Here is a 15,004-nt window from a genome sequence, read left to right on the forward strand (position 1 = left end):
CAGAGAGACTAACCTTGTAAGTATCACTTGTCCTATAAAGGACCTTTGGTAAGTACAGTTCTAATAGATTTCCACCAGTGGCACCTGTTGATAAAACGTACTGGCAGTTTATTTTAATTTTTTCAAACAAACCAAAGCCTGACTCATCAAAACTAATACACAATATGCCAATCCTATAGCCTGCATCGAGCTGCTGAGCAATGCTAAGCCTGCCGCAAAGAAGTAGCCTCATGGGCCTCATTCACAAAGAGTGAGAAACAGCTAAACATAGCTAGACAGTTATCTTGGTATGGAGCAGGCAAGCTCTGAAGTATAAGTTACCATGGTTGATGAGCATTAAATAATTTAACGTGAAACGTATATCTAATTTGGGTGATATAGTGTGTGCATACCCCCTAGGTGTCTATAACATCATAAAAATAACTCCAAATTCTCAATGTTATAAAAGAAAAGGTTATTAAATTTCCCATTATTTCCTATGTGAGCTCACTGATCATTTTACCCCAAACATCTGACAACTTTATACTGACTAGTTAAAAAAACAATCCCACTGTCTGCCAATCAGCCACAACATTAAGTCGGTAACTGGTGTACACATTTAAAACTGCTTTACAAAATAAATTAAATATCTGGCGTATCTATTCAATTGACCTGGACATAAGACTAAGAAGAGATGGATCAGCTTTTTAAATGGCTACTATGGCCTTTTCAGTGTATTAATGTAATGCCCAATGAAATATAATGGTAATAACTTTCATTGTACAACCATGGTTTGGCATGGTTATCTTAAATATGCTATAAGAAGCTCAAAGCAATATGTAAATACATTTATTATAACGTTTTTATATACCTCACTTTATTACCGAACTGATAACAACTTGTTTAGGAAGCGTGTGGAAGGACGCTCACTATCTTGCAAGTCTTTGGCTTGTTTGAGTCAATATTAATGTGACGTCATGTTTTTAAAAGAAAAATCTAACAAATGGCGACATTGTCATTGGCTGATTCGTCTTGAAGGGCGGGAACTGCGTCACCTGCGTGAGCGGATTGGTTTGCCTTGCTGTCAATCGACCCTCCCCTGTCTCTGGTCTCAGAGTCCGGTTGATGGAGCGAAGGAGAGGAGAAAGCGACAGGGACGCGGTGGACATGTAGAACAACGGAAACAACAGCTCTAACGCTCCATGCCCACCTCACGTCGTGGTTTTTTTGTGCTTATTTATACTCTGTGGAGTTTTCCTTTTGTTCACGGTGGTTTCGTCGCTTTACGGTCCGGAACTGTATCCCTGGCAACGCGACCAACAGTCCTTCAAAGTTTGGATCAAGTGTTTTTGCCTCCGACGGAAAACAGACTGGATATTAAACCGCTAGACCAACGCAACTTACTCTGGGGGCATGCTACCGTGTGTTGAAGTTCTCCAAACGGCCCCCGTTCACAACTAACTTGCTTTTAATTCGAAACTTTTGTTTAGGGAAACGGGAAAGCGCGAGACAATAGTGGCGAGGGAGAGAGGGAGCTCGTGCACGGGAAGAGGAGGGTAGGGGGAGTCGGTGCCTCGCGGGGGCTTTGTTCTGCCCCGGGGAGAGAGGTGGCGGATATCGACCGACCGAGCGGTGGATTTAATGATTAGCTGGTGATTAAAAAGTGGAGTCGGAAGCCGTGGGAACAACCATGGACGTGACTTTGTCCGAGTTGCTGGCCACTTTCATGGAGTCACCGCTGGTGGTGTGGGTGAGTGGGAGCAACACGCGCACACACACAGTTGTGATGATGATGCATACGAGCTGCAGACCTCTGCTTCTGGTTTACTTTCTCTCTCGCTCACAGCAGATACGTCTGTTACAGAACTTACTAGTATATGCAAAGCTGGGATAACTGGGAATTAAAAGTACTAGTCTTACTACTGAAGTGCAGTTTTAAGAGACTATTGAGTGTTTTCAATAATACACTTCAGACAGACTTCAGTGACAGGGGGAAGGCTTTTCAGAGTAAAAGCCTCAGATTAAGTGGTTTCTTAAGAGAATCGGGAAGGTGTCTCTGGGACCTTCTGAATTTGTCAAGTAGATGAATAAGACATCCTTTATTAGCCCTGCAATGGGGGAATTTGCAATATTCCAGCAGCAACAAGACTTCATCAGGAAAAAGTAGAAATATAGTAAAATATTAATGAAAATATATATATATATATATATATAGTGTATAAGAAACTTAGTAGGTGAGCAAATTTGTATACAGTGAATGAATAACACATTAACCGTTTATATTGCACAGAGTGGTGAATATGGCCCAGTGAATATATTGCACAGTTGAGAAGGGCTAAAGTGCAGTCCATAATAGTTGTGCATGCAGTTTTACTGGGAGCAGAGCAGGTTGTATAGTCTTACTGCAGCAGGAAGGAACGGCCTGCGATACTTCTACTTCAGACACTTCTACCATGCTTCACTGCTCACAGCTGGTGTATCTCACTTCTTGTGTTGCTGCTGTTTCTTTGTATGCAAGGTATTTGAAGTCTTCTCATAGTTCAGTTGATTTCAGCTGTCTTGCTCATGGCCATGGTGTAATTGCATTAAATAACACAGTCGCTTCCAGTCCAGACTTAAACAACCTGCAGAGCAGTGCACAGGTCATTTACCCCATGCTACTTCCTGTTTCTCCCTTTTCTCACATCCTGTTGACCTGTCTGGTCAGCCAACACTTTTTCCCACCTTTGTCAGACCAACAAAATTACAATGTACACACAGAATAAAGAGATTCAGGGCTACCTTCGATAACTTTCTCTGTTTTTCCTCATTGTCAGTTGTTCTCTGTATATTTGAATGTATATTTTTACTACTAGAAGTGAATACTAGACAAATCATTATAAAAGTTATCATGAAAAATGTACTTTGTCCAACATATTCAATTGAAAGACTAAATCTAGATAATTGTATATTTAGAATGATGTCTCTTTTCTTTGTAACCTCTCTGTCTCTAGGTGCGGCTGTTGGGGCCTCTGGGTTCATGTGATGATGTGGGCTCAGAGGAGCGAGTCAGCATGTTCATGGAGCTGGTTGATGGGGTTTTCCTGCACAAGATCATGACACACATGTAGGTAGCACCATATAGAGTGCGTGCTTGCTTAACATTTTCATGAGTTAGTAAGAATTATTCATTGTGTGTACCTTTGCATTGTGTGTCTGATTGAGTACATGAGCGATGAGCGAGGTACTCCAGTGTTTCCTGTATGTGTGTCGGTGTAAGTTTTTCTGTGTGACCACATCCTGACTTGCTGGTATCAGGTTGTAAACGTCACAGCCAGCTGTGCTGCTCAACGGTTGCAAAACGAGATGGTGTTTAAGAGAGTTTATGAGTCTTATTATAAGTTCTTTTAGAGCTGAACTGAATTTTCACAAAAAGAACAAAGCAACAGTGTTTTAATTAATCTCTCAATACCTAGCCAAATACAGGATTTTCCTTGGCTCTCCCCAGAGCGTAAGTACTGTGCTTGCTTTGTGGGGAGAAGCATTGTTTTGGACCAATACTTCTCAAAACAACACATACATTACTGAAAGGAAATGCAAACAATATGCTTACTTGTGAAGTGACTGCACCATCCTGGAATAATCCTATTACATTTTCCATAAAAACGACATTGTGCACCTCACAAAATAAGATTGGTTAAACAAGAATTATATTGAATTGTTTGAACTTGAATTTACTCATCAACTCATAGCCATCTGACAATGTATCAGCGATTTAGATTCAACTTTAACGTCCCAGAGGGGAAATTTGTTTTGCCGCCAGAAAAAACGAAAAAGAAAGAAGAAACCCACAAGAAACAAGGGCACAAGAAAAAACATTATTACCTAAAAACAGACCAGGACTTTTCTAATCAACTATGATATCATGACTGAGAATTTAATAGTTTGGTAGCCTGAGTTCTAAAATAAATTTTCAATTTGATAGGACGCATAGGAAATGTTTTTTTTTCAATATTATTCAAAATTTTAAGGAAGGTTTGTCAATTTCCTAAACAGTTGACCAGTTATTACTGGTGTGGAATCTCTCTCCCATCCAGACAGCCCAACATCCACCATCAGACCACATGTTCATATTTTAGTGATTGTTTTCAGAAACAAAGATAATCAGGCTATTGTTGTCCATACACTGAATGTAGGCTAGGCTGACTGGGGTGGGGGTTACCAGGATTTTATAGGGGTTTATGGGAAAGTGGGTTACAGAGGAGGAGGTCAAGATGAGGACTATTAAGAGTAAAGCCACTCAAAGACAGTTGGTAAATCAGTCAGTCAGAGAACCAGTCAGCTGTTAAATCACTCAGGCTGTTAACCTATTATTCTTCCTGACCTTTATTGGAAATTATATTTGAACTGGGACAGCTTCTGCAATAATAATATTTAATCTGGGCATCATCAGTTGACCGAGATTCACTCGTAGAATGGGAATACAATTTGAAAAAGCTTAAACATAATATGGCATGTTTGTTTTTGTTGAAACATTTGAAATAGGTTTAACACTGAACAAGATTAAAGTTGTCTAAAAAGTACTGTGTCAGAAACAATAACTGAAAGAGGCTGGACCAGCATTTAAATTGGAAGTACTGAAAAAAGCTTACATGACATCTAATTAAAGGCTGAGTTAAAGGGACAGAGATGAAATAATTTAAATTAGGAAAAAAGTTGAAGATAAATTGAGCTGGATGTTTAAGTTAACATGAAAAGTTAATGGCAGAACTAAGTTCTAGAGGCAGCCGGGTCAAATCAAATATGAAAGTATGAAGTCTGGATGGTAGATGAGCTGCAAGCATTTTTGTATTCAAAGGTAAAAACCGAGTCAGTGTAAGTATCATTATCATCATATTAAAGCAATTGACTGCAACCTTTAAAACCATATATACTAATTCATCGAAATCAGAATTATTTTTATTGCTATGTATATTTGCACATACATGAAAGTGCCTTGGTGTGGTTGTTGCACTGTACAAACAACAATATAAAAACAACAACAATATTAAACAACAATATATACAGTAAGAGAGTTACGTTCGGTTCTAAGGTGAATCTTTAATGGCTTTGTTGGCTTCAAGTCTTCCTGGCTTAAAATCAGTGTGTAAGATAAATGAAAGGAGTTAAATATTGCAATAACTGTTGCCATAGAAGGAAAACCACAAAGTCTAGTGAAGTTAGTTAGTTAGTTGTAAAGAAAAGTTGAACTGTGATCCACGGCAAGTGTCAGGCACGTGGAGCTTAGGCAGTTAAGACCCATAGTAATGCAACTCCAGTATAATCAGTCTGTTTTCTGGCCTATTTATATTCAGAAGCTTTCTAACAGAGTAGAATTGGGCTCCAATGTGAAACTTACGTCATGACAGTCATCGTAAGTCAGCCAGACTAGTTTACACTCTTCCTGTTCATATGCATATCAGTCTGGCACAAGCTCATTGCTGATTGACGTTGATGTGAGCATACATCCTTCTCTAGCACAACCCTGGACCTGGATGTGTTTGTGTGTGTGTGTAATGATCTTTGTCTTAAATAGCCTCCAATAACATCAATCTTCGTGCTCCTGTGGTGCACATGTCTCTCCATAGTGACCCTAGCCCCAGTAACCAGAGATTGACCAAGAATGTGAACAATGACATGTCGCTTCGCCTTTACAACCTGACTGTTCTCACCAGGCACATCAGGACTTTCTACCAGGTAAACATACACACATACATACACTTTGCCAACAGTGATCTCACTAACTATGGCAACATCTATGGTTCAGTCTTTCTTTGATTATATACTGATGCAAAAATCCAAAACACTATTTTCATTATTTAATCACGGTTTTCCTCAGTTTTGGTTGTAAGGGTGTATATAACCAAATTCCATCAGCATGTATGTCTGTCATGTCTGTATTGATGAATGGTATGCATCAGTATGGATCAGATCAACCTTGAACTTGCTGGCCAGTCATTTTTAGTGTAATTGCATAATGACCAATAATCTGCACTTATCAATACAGGCAGGAAATAACAGTATGGATGGATCATCGAAAACAATCCCATGCGAATGTCAAGCTCAGTTTGACATTTGAGGAAAGAATAATGTTGAAGTCCATAAAAAGCAAGTGCCAAACCTGCAGGAACAAAGATGGTAGAGGAGGGACTCAGGCTGAGCGGTAGAGTGGTATCCCTCCAAAATGTCCTTGGGCAAGTTGCTGAACCCAGAATGGCCCCTCGTAAATGTAGAATTCACTAATTGAGGGTGCTTTGGATAAAAGCGTAAGCTAAATGAAGTGTAATGTAATGAGTACAAATATATATCTCTGAAATGTTTCCAGAAACCGTTTGTCTCACCAAACCATTCACCAACCATTCTCCCTTACTCTTACTAATAAATTGATTACTTAACTAGAATATCATTCAGTATAATTCGTACCTCCACCAAGTGCCAACAGTCTCCGTACAGTCTTTACCTCCGGAAAACTTAGAGGAAGACTTTCATCGCCTGAAAAGAGAACATACCTCTTATATCATTTTATACCTATGTCTTCATCAGGGGTATTGCTTAACAAAAATTAAGCGGGGGTGGTACTGAGCCGCCCCTGCTCGCCGGGTCTGGGGGTTGATGAAATGGCGAGACCTCTTATCCCAATGATTTTATTTTACAAAGTAGTAAAGTCACTTCACTTTGTATTCATTAAAACGTGATCACGTTTGCGGAGGCCAAAAAAAACACTGAGCGGTTGATTACAATAACGGACTAACGTCGTTCTGAATGATAGTCCCAGGACTTGAGGGGAAGGTAACTGTACTTTTTAAAACAAGGCTGATATCATAGGGTATGCTCTCCCTCTCTCTATCTCTGACACACATTAACTCAGCTGACGTCTCTAACCTGCTACAGTTAAAATGTATTTTTGAAAATGTTGCCACAATGTCAACACGGATCACCACATCACTATCAATACTTTTCTTAAAGGGGACATATTATGCACATTTTACCACAAGTTGATATGGTTCCTTGGGGTCTTAATGAAATGCCTGTAACATATTTTGGTCAAAGTACCACAAGGATCCTTTAAAACAGCATCCTTTTTGCCATTTCTAAAACAGCCCTCCTCAGAGTGACCTGTTTTGAGTGCCTGTTCCTTTAAAAGCTAATGAGTCAGCTCCCCCCTCCCTCCTCTCCCCCTCACCCCTCCTCAATCCTCCACGAGCTACTAGCTCCCGGATTTTTTGCTATCCATTACTTTTGTAGAAATATGGCTACTGGAGACGAAGATACAATCTTGCAACCATATAGTTTTGAACCAGAGTCCGGTGGCCGAAGCCTGCCTGTGACACGGGGTGTCGGCCATGTGGAGAGACTCCCATTTCATTGCGACGAGAGACTGATACGAAAACTCATTCATAGTCACTCAAGCGTGACGTTTCTGACAGAGGAACCATAACAAATCGCAGGAGTTTTTTTTTTGTCCAGAGTTTTTGGGTCGGTAGACATGCCAGATATCCAAATTAACATTTAGAAGCACTAAAAAAGTTGAATTTTCATAATATGTCCCCTTTAACTTAGTAAAATCATTCTTCATAGCTGGGCGTGTTCATTCATTATTCAGCTGGTCCTGGCTCTGATCGGTCTCTCTCTCAAGTGCAGATACACAGACACATGCACTCACACACATAAACAGTGTCATCAGTCACGTGTAAACTCAGACTGGGTAAAAACAACAGAATTTATAAACTTGACCAAGTATGGAGATCCGGAGGAGATGACGGTTGGGCTCGATTCCGTAGCCAATGCACAGCACAAAAGACAAAGACACAGATGGGAGCAGTACATTTATGTTTAAAAAAACATTCAAAACGTCTACGAAAAAAAGATATTATACAGAAACATGCTCATGTTTTCGTATTACATTACATTACATTAAACACAGAAATAGCAAAAACTGCCTTCAAGCCTGATCCCAAATTCAGTGATGTAATATGATTAGCTTTGAGCAGATGGTCTGAGGCATAAATATCACGTTCATGTGTGTGCATGTCTACAGTTAGTTTTTCGTATAAATCTGAGATAAGCAGATCAGATGCAGTTGATTTGGCTGAGCTGCAGTCATGTCATGTTTACTCTAAGCTCTAACCTCACACAGCGATGACAGTGTTCGCTTACATGTAGTTGCAGGTTTCTTAATTAAATCCAAATAGTTTGGCAGATAAAGATTTACACAGTGAGTAGCACAATGTGGTTTATTTAGGAGGAAAAAATAGTTATTGTAGCTTGCACTTGCAGATTTTTTTTGTGATGCTTGGAAAAACTGATATCACTGAAGGTTTATTATATTCCTTAAAAAGCTGACTAGTGCACAATAGCACAGTAAATGCTGTAGACACATTTTTTACTATTTGTTTTTGTGTGTGTGCGTGCTTCTCAGTCTGAAGTGGGTCATTCTGGGCAGTATGGGGTTAATCTGTCCGGTTAATCTCTAACCACAGTCAAATACCCTGGCCTTCAGACACACTCAGCCACACATATGCATGCATACGCCTCATAATTAAACCTCATCTGAATGAGTTGTGATCAAAAAAACTTGCTGTGGTTTCATTACATTACATTACATTTCATTTAGCTGACGCTTTTATCCAAAGCGACTTACAATAAGTGCATTCAAACCCGAGGGTACATACCAAGGACGACAAGAATCAAGAAAATACAATTTCTTCAAATAAGGCAAAACTACAAAGTGCTATAAGTAAGTGCCATTTAAGTGCTAGTAAAGTGTTAGTTTCAAAAAGTTGTTAGTTTTTTTTTTTTTTTTTTTTTTTTTTTTATTTATTCAAGGTAAAGTCGGAAGAGGTATGTTTTTAGTTTTCGGCGGAAGATGTGTAGACTTTCTGATGTCCGGATGTCAATGGGGAGCTCATTCCACCATTTAGGAGCCAGGACGGAAAACAGTCGTGTTTTTGATGATTGTTTAGCTCGCAGTGAGGGAGCAACGAGCTGATTGGCCGAAGCAGAGCGGAATGAACGGGGTGGGGTGTAACGTTTGACCATGTCCTGGATGTAGACTGGACCGGATCCGTTCACAGCATGGTACGCAAGTACTAGTGTTTTGAACCGGATGCGAGCAGCCACTGGTAACCAGTGAAGGGAGCGGAGGAGAGGAGTAGTGTGAGTGAATTTAGGTTGGTTAAAAACCAGTCGAGCTGCTGCATTCTGGATGAGCTGCAAAGGTCGGATGGCAGTAGCAGGTAGACCTGCCAGGAGCGAGTTACAGTAATCTAGACGTGAGATGATCAAAGCCTGGACCAGAACCAAACAGTATGTCCAGAATAGTGACACTGGGAAACGACAGCCCCCTTCACACTCACACACCTCACAATGTAATCCCTGTATATAAGGGTTGACATATTTGCTCTACTCTGCCCTGCAGGCTGTGAGGTCAGCAAGCACTAGTCCATGATTTGGTGATGACTGGATGGGAGCATTTTGACAGCATGGAGAAATCCTGCTCAGATGTTTGACTTGTTGCTTAGTTTAAGTTAACAGAGTGGTCATGGATTAGGGGGTGCATTTGCACCCGGGGTTATATAGCGATTATTTTGGACAATATCAAAAGCATGATTATTAATATGTGCCCTTATTCTGAAGTCTATGCTTTATTCATTAAATGACTGGAGCATGCACAATGAAAAGTGAATCACTTCCGGTTCCTGTGTGTCTTATTCCTCCGTGAAACCAGGATATCGGTGCCCGGTTATTCAAACCCTTAATGATGGCAACCGTAACACTCTCTGACGGGCTGACCGCCGGTCACCATACACACAACTCGCCTCCTTTATTTTACAGCTGCTTGAGAGTGAGTGCCAATCAGCTGGGCCGCTGAATGCTTTGGGGGAGGGACTGAATTGCGCATGCGCGTCTCTTTCGAAAAAAAATGCCAACTAATTGTTTCAACTCGATTATAGTAGTTTGGAGATCGTTTGACCCTATAATCGAAAAAAAAAAATGTCAATTATTCGAAGTGGTATCAACTAAGTTTATGCTGAATCCGTCCTGTCTTCAAAGGACAGTTCAAACTTTAAGGATGCTTTAGGAGGCCACTGACACATACAGAACTTGTCCCCAAACTGCCCCTTGCCAAGTGTCGTCAATCTATTGGTGATTAGTGAAGGAGAAATGCTGTTTTCTAGATACACTATATGAATGGGTAACATCTAAACTGTACTGTAATGTGCTTTGACTGGTCATAAAGCCATACTATCAAATGGATAACACCATCCCTACAGTGAAGCATCATATTATAGGGGAGATTCTCAGACTGGGAAGGCTGAGAATCGTGTAGAAGGATGAATATAGCCAAAGACAGAGAGATCATGGAAGAAAACCTGCCCCAGGCTGAACCAAACCTGGGACTGGGATGACATTTCAGCTTTCAGCACAAAAATTAACTGAAGCAAACAACAAGTCTCTGACAGTTCTTGAGTGACTGAGCCAAGCTAAAGCCAAAAGCTTAAACCTCAAAAAATATCTGTGGGTCATTGAGTTCAATTAAATCTACAACATAATACAGTGTATAAAAAAAATGTTATCTGTCACACAGACACACATTCAGTTGGGGCTAGGCGTTGGCTTTCTTCTAATTAGATGATGAGAGAGAGAGACCCTCCCTCCCTCCCTTCCTCCCTCCCTTCTGTTTGGTCCCTCTTGTACTACGGACAGTAACCTGATATCACAAGGTTTCAATACAAAGCGAAACTGTTTTCCCACCCCTTCTTAGGTTTCCATCCAACTACTTCTATGAAGTAACCTACTGGAAGAATGAAATCTACTCCTCAAACAGTAATTGTCACATTTGTATTTATGGCGTGTGGAACGTTGTGTGCTGAACGTTGTGTACAGCGCTTTTTATATACAGCAAACTAAATTTGACAAATTACTGTTCATGGTCGTGATTTATATTTGAATGATTGACAGACTGCTGTTATTTTGTATATGTTTTTGTATTCTGTTAATATTGAACGAATCACGTGTCTTGAACAATTAACAATACACATTGCATGAGTAAAGCCAATTAGATTTGTGATAGATTTGTTCCACATACAGACACACAGATAAACAAAAAGGCCGACTGTTGTTTGTGGAATAAGTCAGACGATTTATGTGTATAGGTTTCATTTCCGCTCAGTGTGAGTCTCCTGCATTTTTCTCCTCTGCTCCCTGTTTCACTGTCTTTGTTTAAGCCATGGAGCAGTAACGAATAGAAGAGAGACCGGTTGACAAGTCCTCATATTAAGTAAAGTTAAATCTTTCCAATAAGTGTCATAAATCCCTCTAAAACCGATAATGGAGAGATGTCAGCCCACGATTTCTGAAAGTCAGGCCAATATTTCAGCATTTTATGAACTCTAAAATGTTTACCAATCTGGTGACAGTGGTGTAGAGGCTAGCAGCTCTTCCTCTGGTGCAAGGGAAAATACTCCTGACCAGTGCACAAGTAGTTTCATTTGAGCACACATTGACCCCATCTGTTACATCGGCACTGGTCATCAGCAGGAACCGGGAGAAATCCCACTGCTTCATTTGCCCTTCAAACTATTCATAAAGGCTTTACCATGTTTGATCTTAACACTTCCTCTCTCTCCTACCAATCCTGTGTGAATGAGAGTGTAATGCTTGTATATTCAGTGGGCAATCACCATAACGAAACCTATTCAATTAATCTGTCAAGTGAGGGAAAACAATCAGAAATGTTGACATGTCAACATGCTGCTGGGCTAGTCTTATGTGCAGTTTGCTAACTCTGAGGCCTGCGGAGAAGAGAACAGCTCAGATCTCAATAGTGACCCTGGATACTGCCTCACTAGAGAGACCAGCCACAAAAAGCATGGCTGATTATATATCAGTGAAACATTTAATTATGAACATATCCACCCAAAAGAGGAACTTTTGAGAGTGCACTCTGACTGCCTCACAAGTAGATCTAGTGATGGTGAAAATAACTCAGCGCAGTCATAACTTGGTGTCACTGAGTGACACAAAATTTCTGGAGGGACATTACACACATTTTACTTTCTAAACTGAATAATTGAAGTAGCTTGGTCTCCTTCAACATTTAAATGACTGCTGTCTGTTTTGTCTTTCCACATCACAGTGTCTATACTTAATACACAATATCCTGTGGCTCCTGTGGAAGTCATTTGAATGTGCACTCTCTGTCGGTCACCCCCTTTCCCCTCTCACTTTACCACTCCTTGGTAACCATGGAAACTGGAGAACAAAGCCCTGAGCCTACATGGGTTGTTTTCAACTCCATATCCTTTGGCCTTCTTCATTCAAACACACATACATTGTAATATATACAGTGTGAATGTGTGTTTGCTTACTCTGGTCAAATTCATTATTTTATTATTTTTATTTTATTATTTATTCAGTTATTAGGAGAGTGAGCTGGTATGAACATACTGAAGGGATGAGATTTTTGTGTTCATGAATAAGTTACCCTCCATACGGAAAATTTTAGGAGAACCAACACACAATTTAAGCGCACTGTAACAACATGCAACACAACACCTTCATATGTTTTCTCATCTTAACTGTTTTACTAACAAATGGATAATTTACCTAAACAAAATGTGCTGTATTATTTTAAAGTCAACAAATTGAATGATGCTTTAGGGGTGAGAAAAAAAACAACTAATTACGTTAAATGGTGCAAACATTAACACCTACTAGAAAAATTATAAATGTAAACATAAATGATGTGGGCAAATCATTACTGTACATTACAGAACAACTAAACAAGTAAATAAGGAACTTCCTCTTTGTTATGCCTCTCTCCCCCTCCCTTTAGAGCACATCACCCTGAGGAGTACTAGGGCTCCTTTGCCCTAACTGAACCTCATCTGTACCTTTTCATTGGCATCAAACTCCACCGAGCTATTTCCCTCATGACATATTCTAATCAGGCCCGACACTGGGTCCACATGCAGGGACCCTCTGGCCTCAGATACATCCTCTTCTGTGCTGACAATACATATATTATTCTGAAATTTGCTATCCAGCACTTTTGTTACTTAAGTACATGATGATTAGGGCTGGGAATTGCCACTGATTTCCCAAAACAATTCTATTCAGATTTGCAGGGTTTCGATTTTATTTCCGATTCGATGATGATATTATTATCATGATTTCTAAACAATTTCATACTAATGAAGTACCACTCAAGTTAACCCTTTCAAAGAGCATTGATTTTTTAATTCTTAAGAATATTTAAAAGTATTGCAATATTCTCAATAAATTAAATCATAAATAAAATAAACCATATGCAGCTAAACCAATAAAGAAAATTGACTGTTAAAAGAAATTTTACTGTTAACAGAAATTGCTATCAATAAATATTAAACATTTGGCACAGGGTATATGTAACCAGCTCAGTAAATGGGATGGGATGGTTAAAATTTAGATGAAAAACTTAATGTATCGATAATGTATCAATTTAAGAATCAATGGTGTGGGATCATGAATCCGCATCGCTCCCGTCACTTTAACATTGAGTCACGGCTGTTCTCTTCAGTTGTTGGTGACAAAATCTACATTATGTTTAAATGCAGCCTCCTAAACTCTGGAGTGAATCAAACAAACAATTAGTAAACTTCATGTACTGTACTTATCAGGTCCTAATAAGTTTTGATGAGTGTTGTTACTTATTAGTTGAGTGCAAGCCAGCAGGAGTGTGGAGGGAGGAAACAGGAAACTCCATCATGGTGCAAACATTACATTACATTACATTACATTTAATTTAGCTGACACTTTTATCCAAAGCGACTTACAATAAGTGCATCAACCCCGAGGGTACAGACCAAGAACAACAAGAACCAAGAAAGTACAATTTCTTCAAAATAAAACAAAAGTGCTATAAGTAAGTGCCATTTAAGTGCTACTAGAAGTGTTAGTTTCAAAGAGTTGTTAGGTTTTTCTTTTTTTTTTTTTCATTCATTCATTCAAGGTAAAAGCAAACCAACCTGATCAGGAAGCAGCAGTGGACCGTAGTGGATACCCTTTATTTTGCCACCAAAATCTCATGACATCCCTAATAGAGATTGATGAACATATATTACTCTTTATTTCAGTACTTCAGTTTATTGACTAGCAGCTTTGGAGGATCTACACTCTCTGGTGCATGTGTGTATAGCTCCCCCTTGGTCGTATCATCCTTCAACATGGCCTTAACCCCCCCCCCCGATTTCCTCAAACTCATGTTTGCTCTCAATCCCTCAGTAAACTGCACACTTTTGGCAACAGAGCCTTCACTGACGCAGCCCCCACCCTCTGGAACTCTCTCCCTGGCGAAATTCACAAAGCTGCATCTCTCGACATCTTCCAAAAACTCCTCAAGCACCACCTCTTCACGAAGGCCTTTGACCTCAGTTAATGCTTTACCTTGCTGTTTATTTCTATCCTGTTTTGTATTATTACTTTTTTAGTTTCTCCTCTGTTTTGTCCTCACAGACATATGTAAGCCTCCTTGAGTCCTCTGAAAGGCGCTTTATAGATGCAAGCCATTATTAACTTTATTTGTTTTGAGTTATGTTTGTGCTTATAACACTCAAACTATGAGGCACAGAAACAAATGACAAATTCTAGGGCATTTTGGCACTAAGCATTTTATACATTGTATATGTATACAGAAAGGAGCAAGCTTTTATTTGTATTTTAAATCAGTCACAGTCATGAGAGAGTTAGTGCAACACAGAGCAGCGTCACTCTTAAAATTATACTGTTAGCTGCCACCATTTTATCGATCTTGGATTAGAAATTGGAGCCCAATGTGTTAGTTGGCCACGGATTTGACCGTGTGTGTGTGTGTGTGTGTGTGTGTGTGTGTGTGTGTGTGTGTGTGTGTGTGTGTGTGTGTGTGTGTGTGTGTGTGTGTGTGTGTGTGTGTGTGTGTGTGTGTGTGTGTGTGTGTGTGTGTGTGTGTGTGTGTGTGTGTGTGTGTGTGTGTGTGTGTGTGTGTGTC

General features: G+C 39.8%; 1 protein-coding gene across 4 annotated transcripts in view; it reads left to right on the top strand.

The window, feature by feature from the left end:
• The first annotated feature begins 1,105 nt into the window (after window positions 1-1,105).
• Window positions 1,106-15,004, top strand: part of ccdc88c (coiled-coil domain containing 88C) — a 49,904-nt gene continuing 36,005 nt past the window's right edge. For all 4 annotated transcript variants that reach the window (XR_009922074.1, XM_062397529.1, XM_062397530.1 and 1 more), the window contains exons 1-3: window positions 1,106-1,729; window positions 2,973-3,085; window positions 5,586-5,694. Coding sequence is in view for 3 of the 4 variants with exons in the window: in XM_062397529.1 (XP_062253513.1) it covers window positions 1,670-1,729; window positions 2,973-3,085; window positions 5,586-5,694 (282 nt within the window). In the remaining variant the exon portion in view is untranslated. The remainder of the gene's footprint in view (window positions 1,730-2,972; window positions 3,086-5,585; window positions 5,695-15,004) is intronic.

The sequence above is a fragment of the Platichthys flesus genome, chromosome 10, assembly GCF_949316205.1.
Source record: "Platichthys flesus chromosome 10, fPlaFle2.1, whole genome shotgun sequence".
NCBI lineage: Eukaryota > Metazoa > Chordata > Actinopteri > Pleuronectiformes > Pleuronectidae > Platichthys > Platichthys flesus.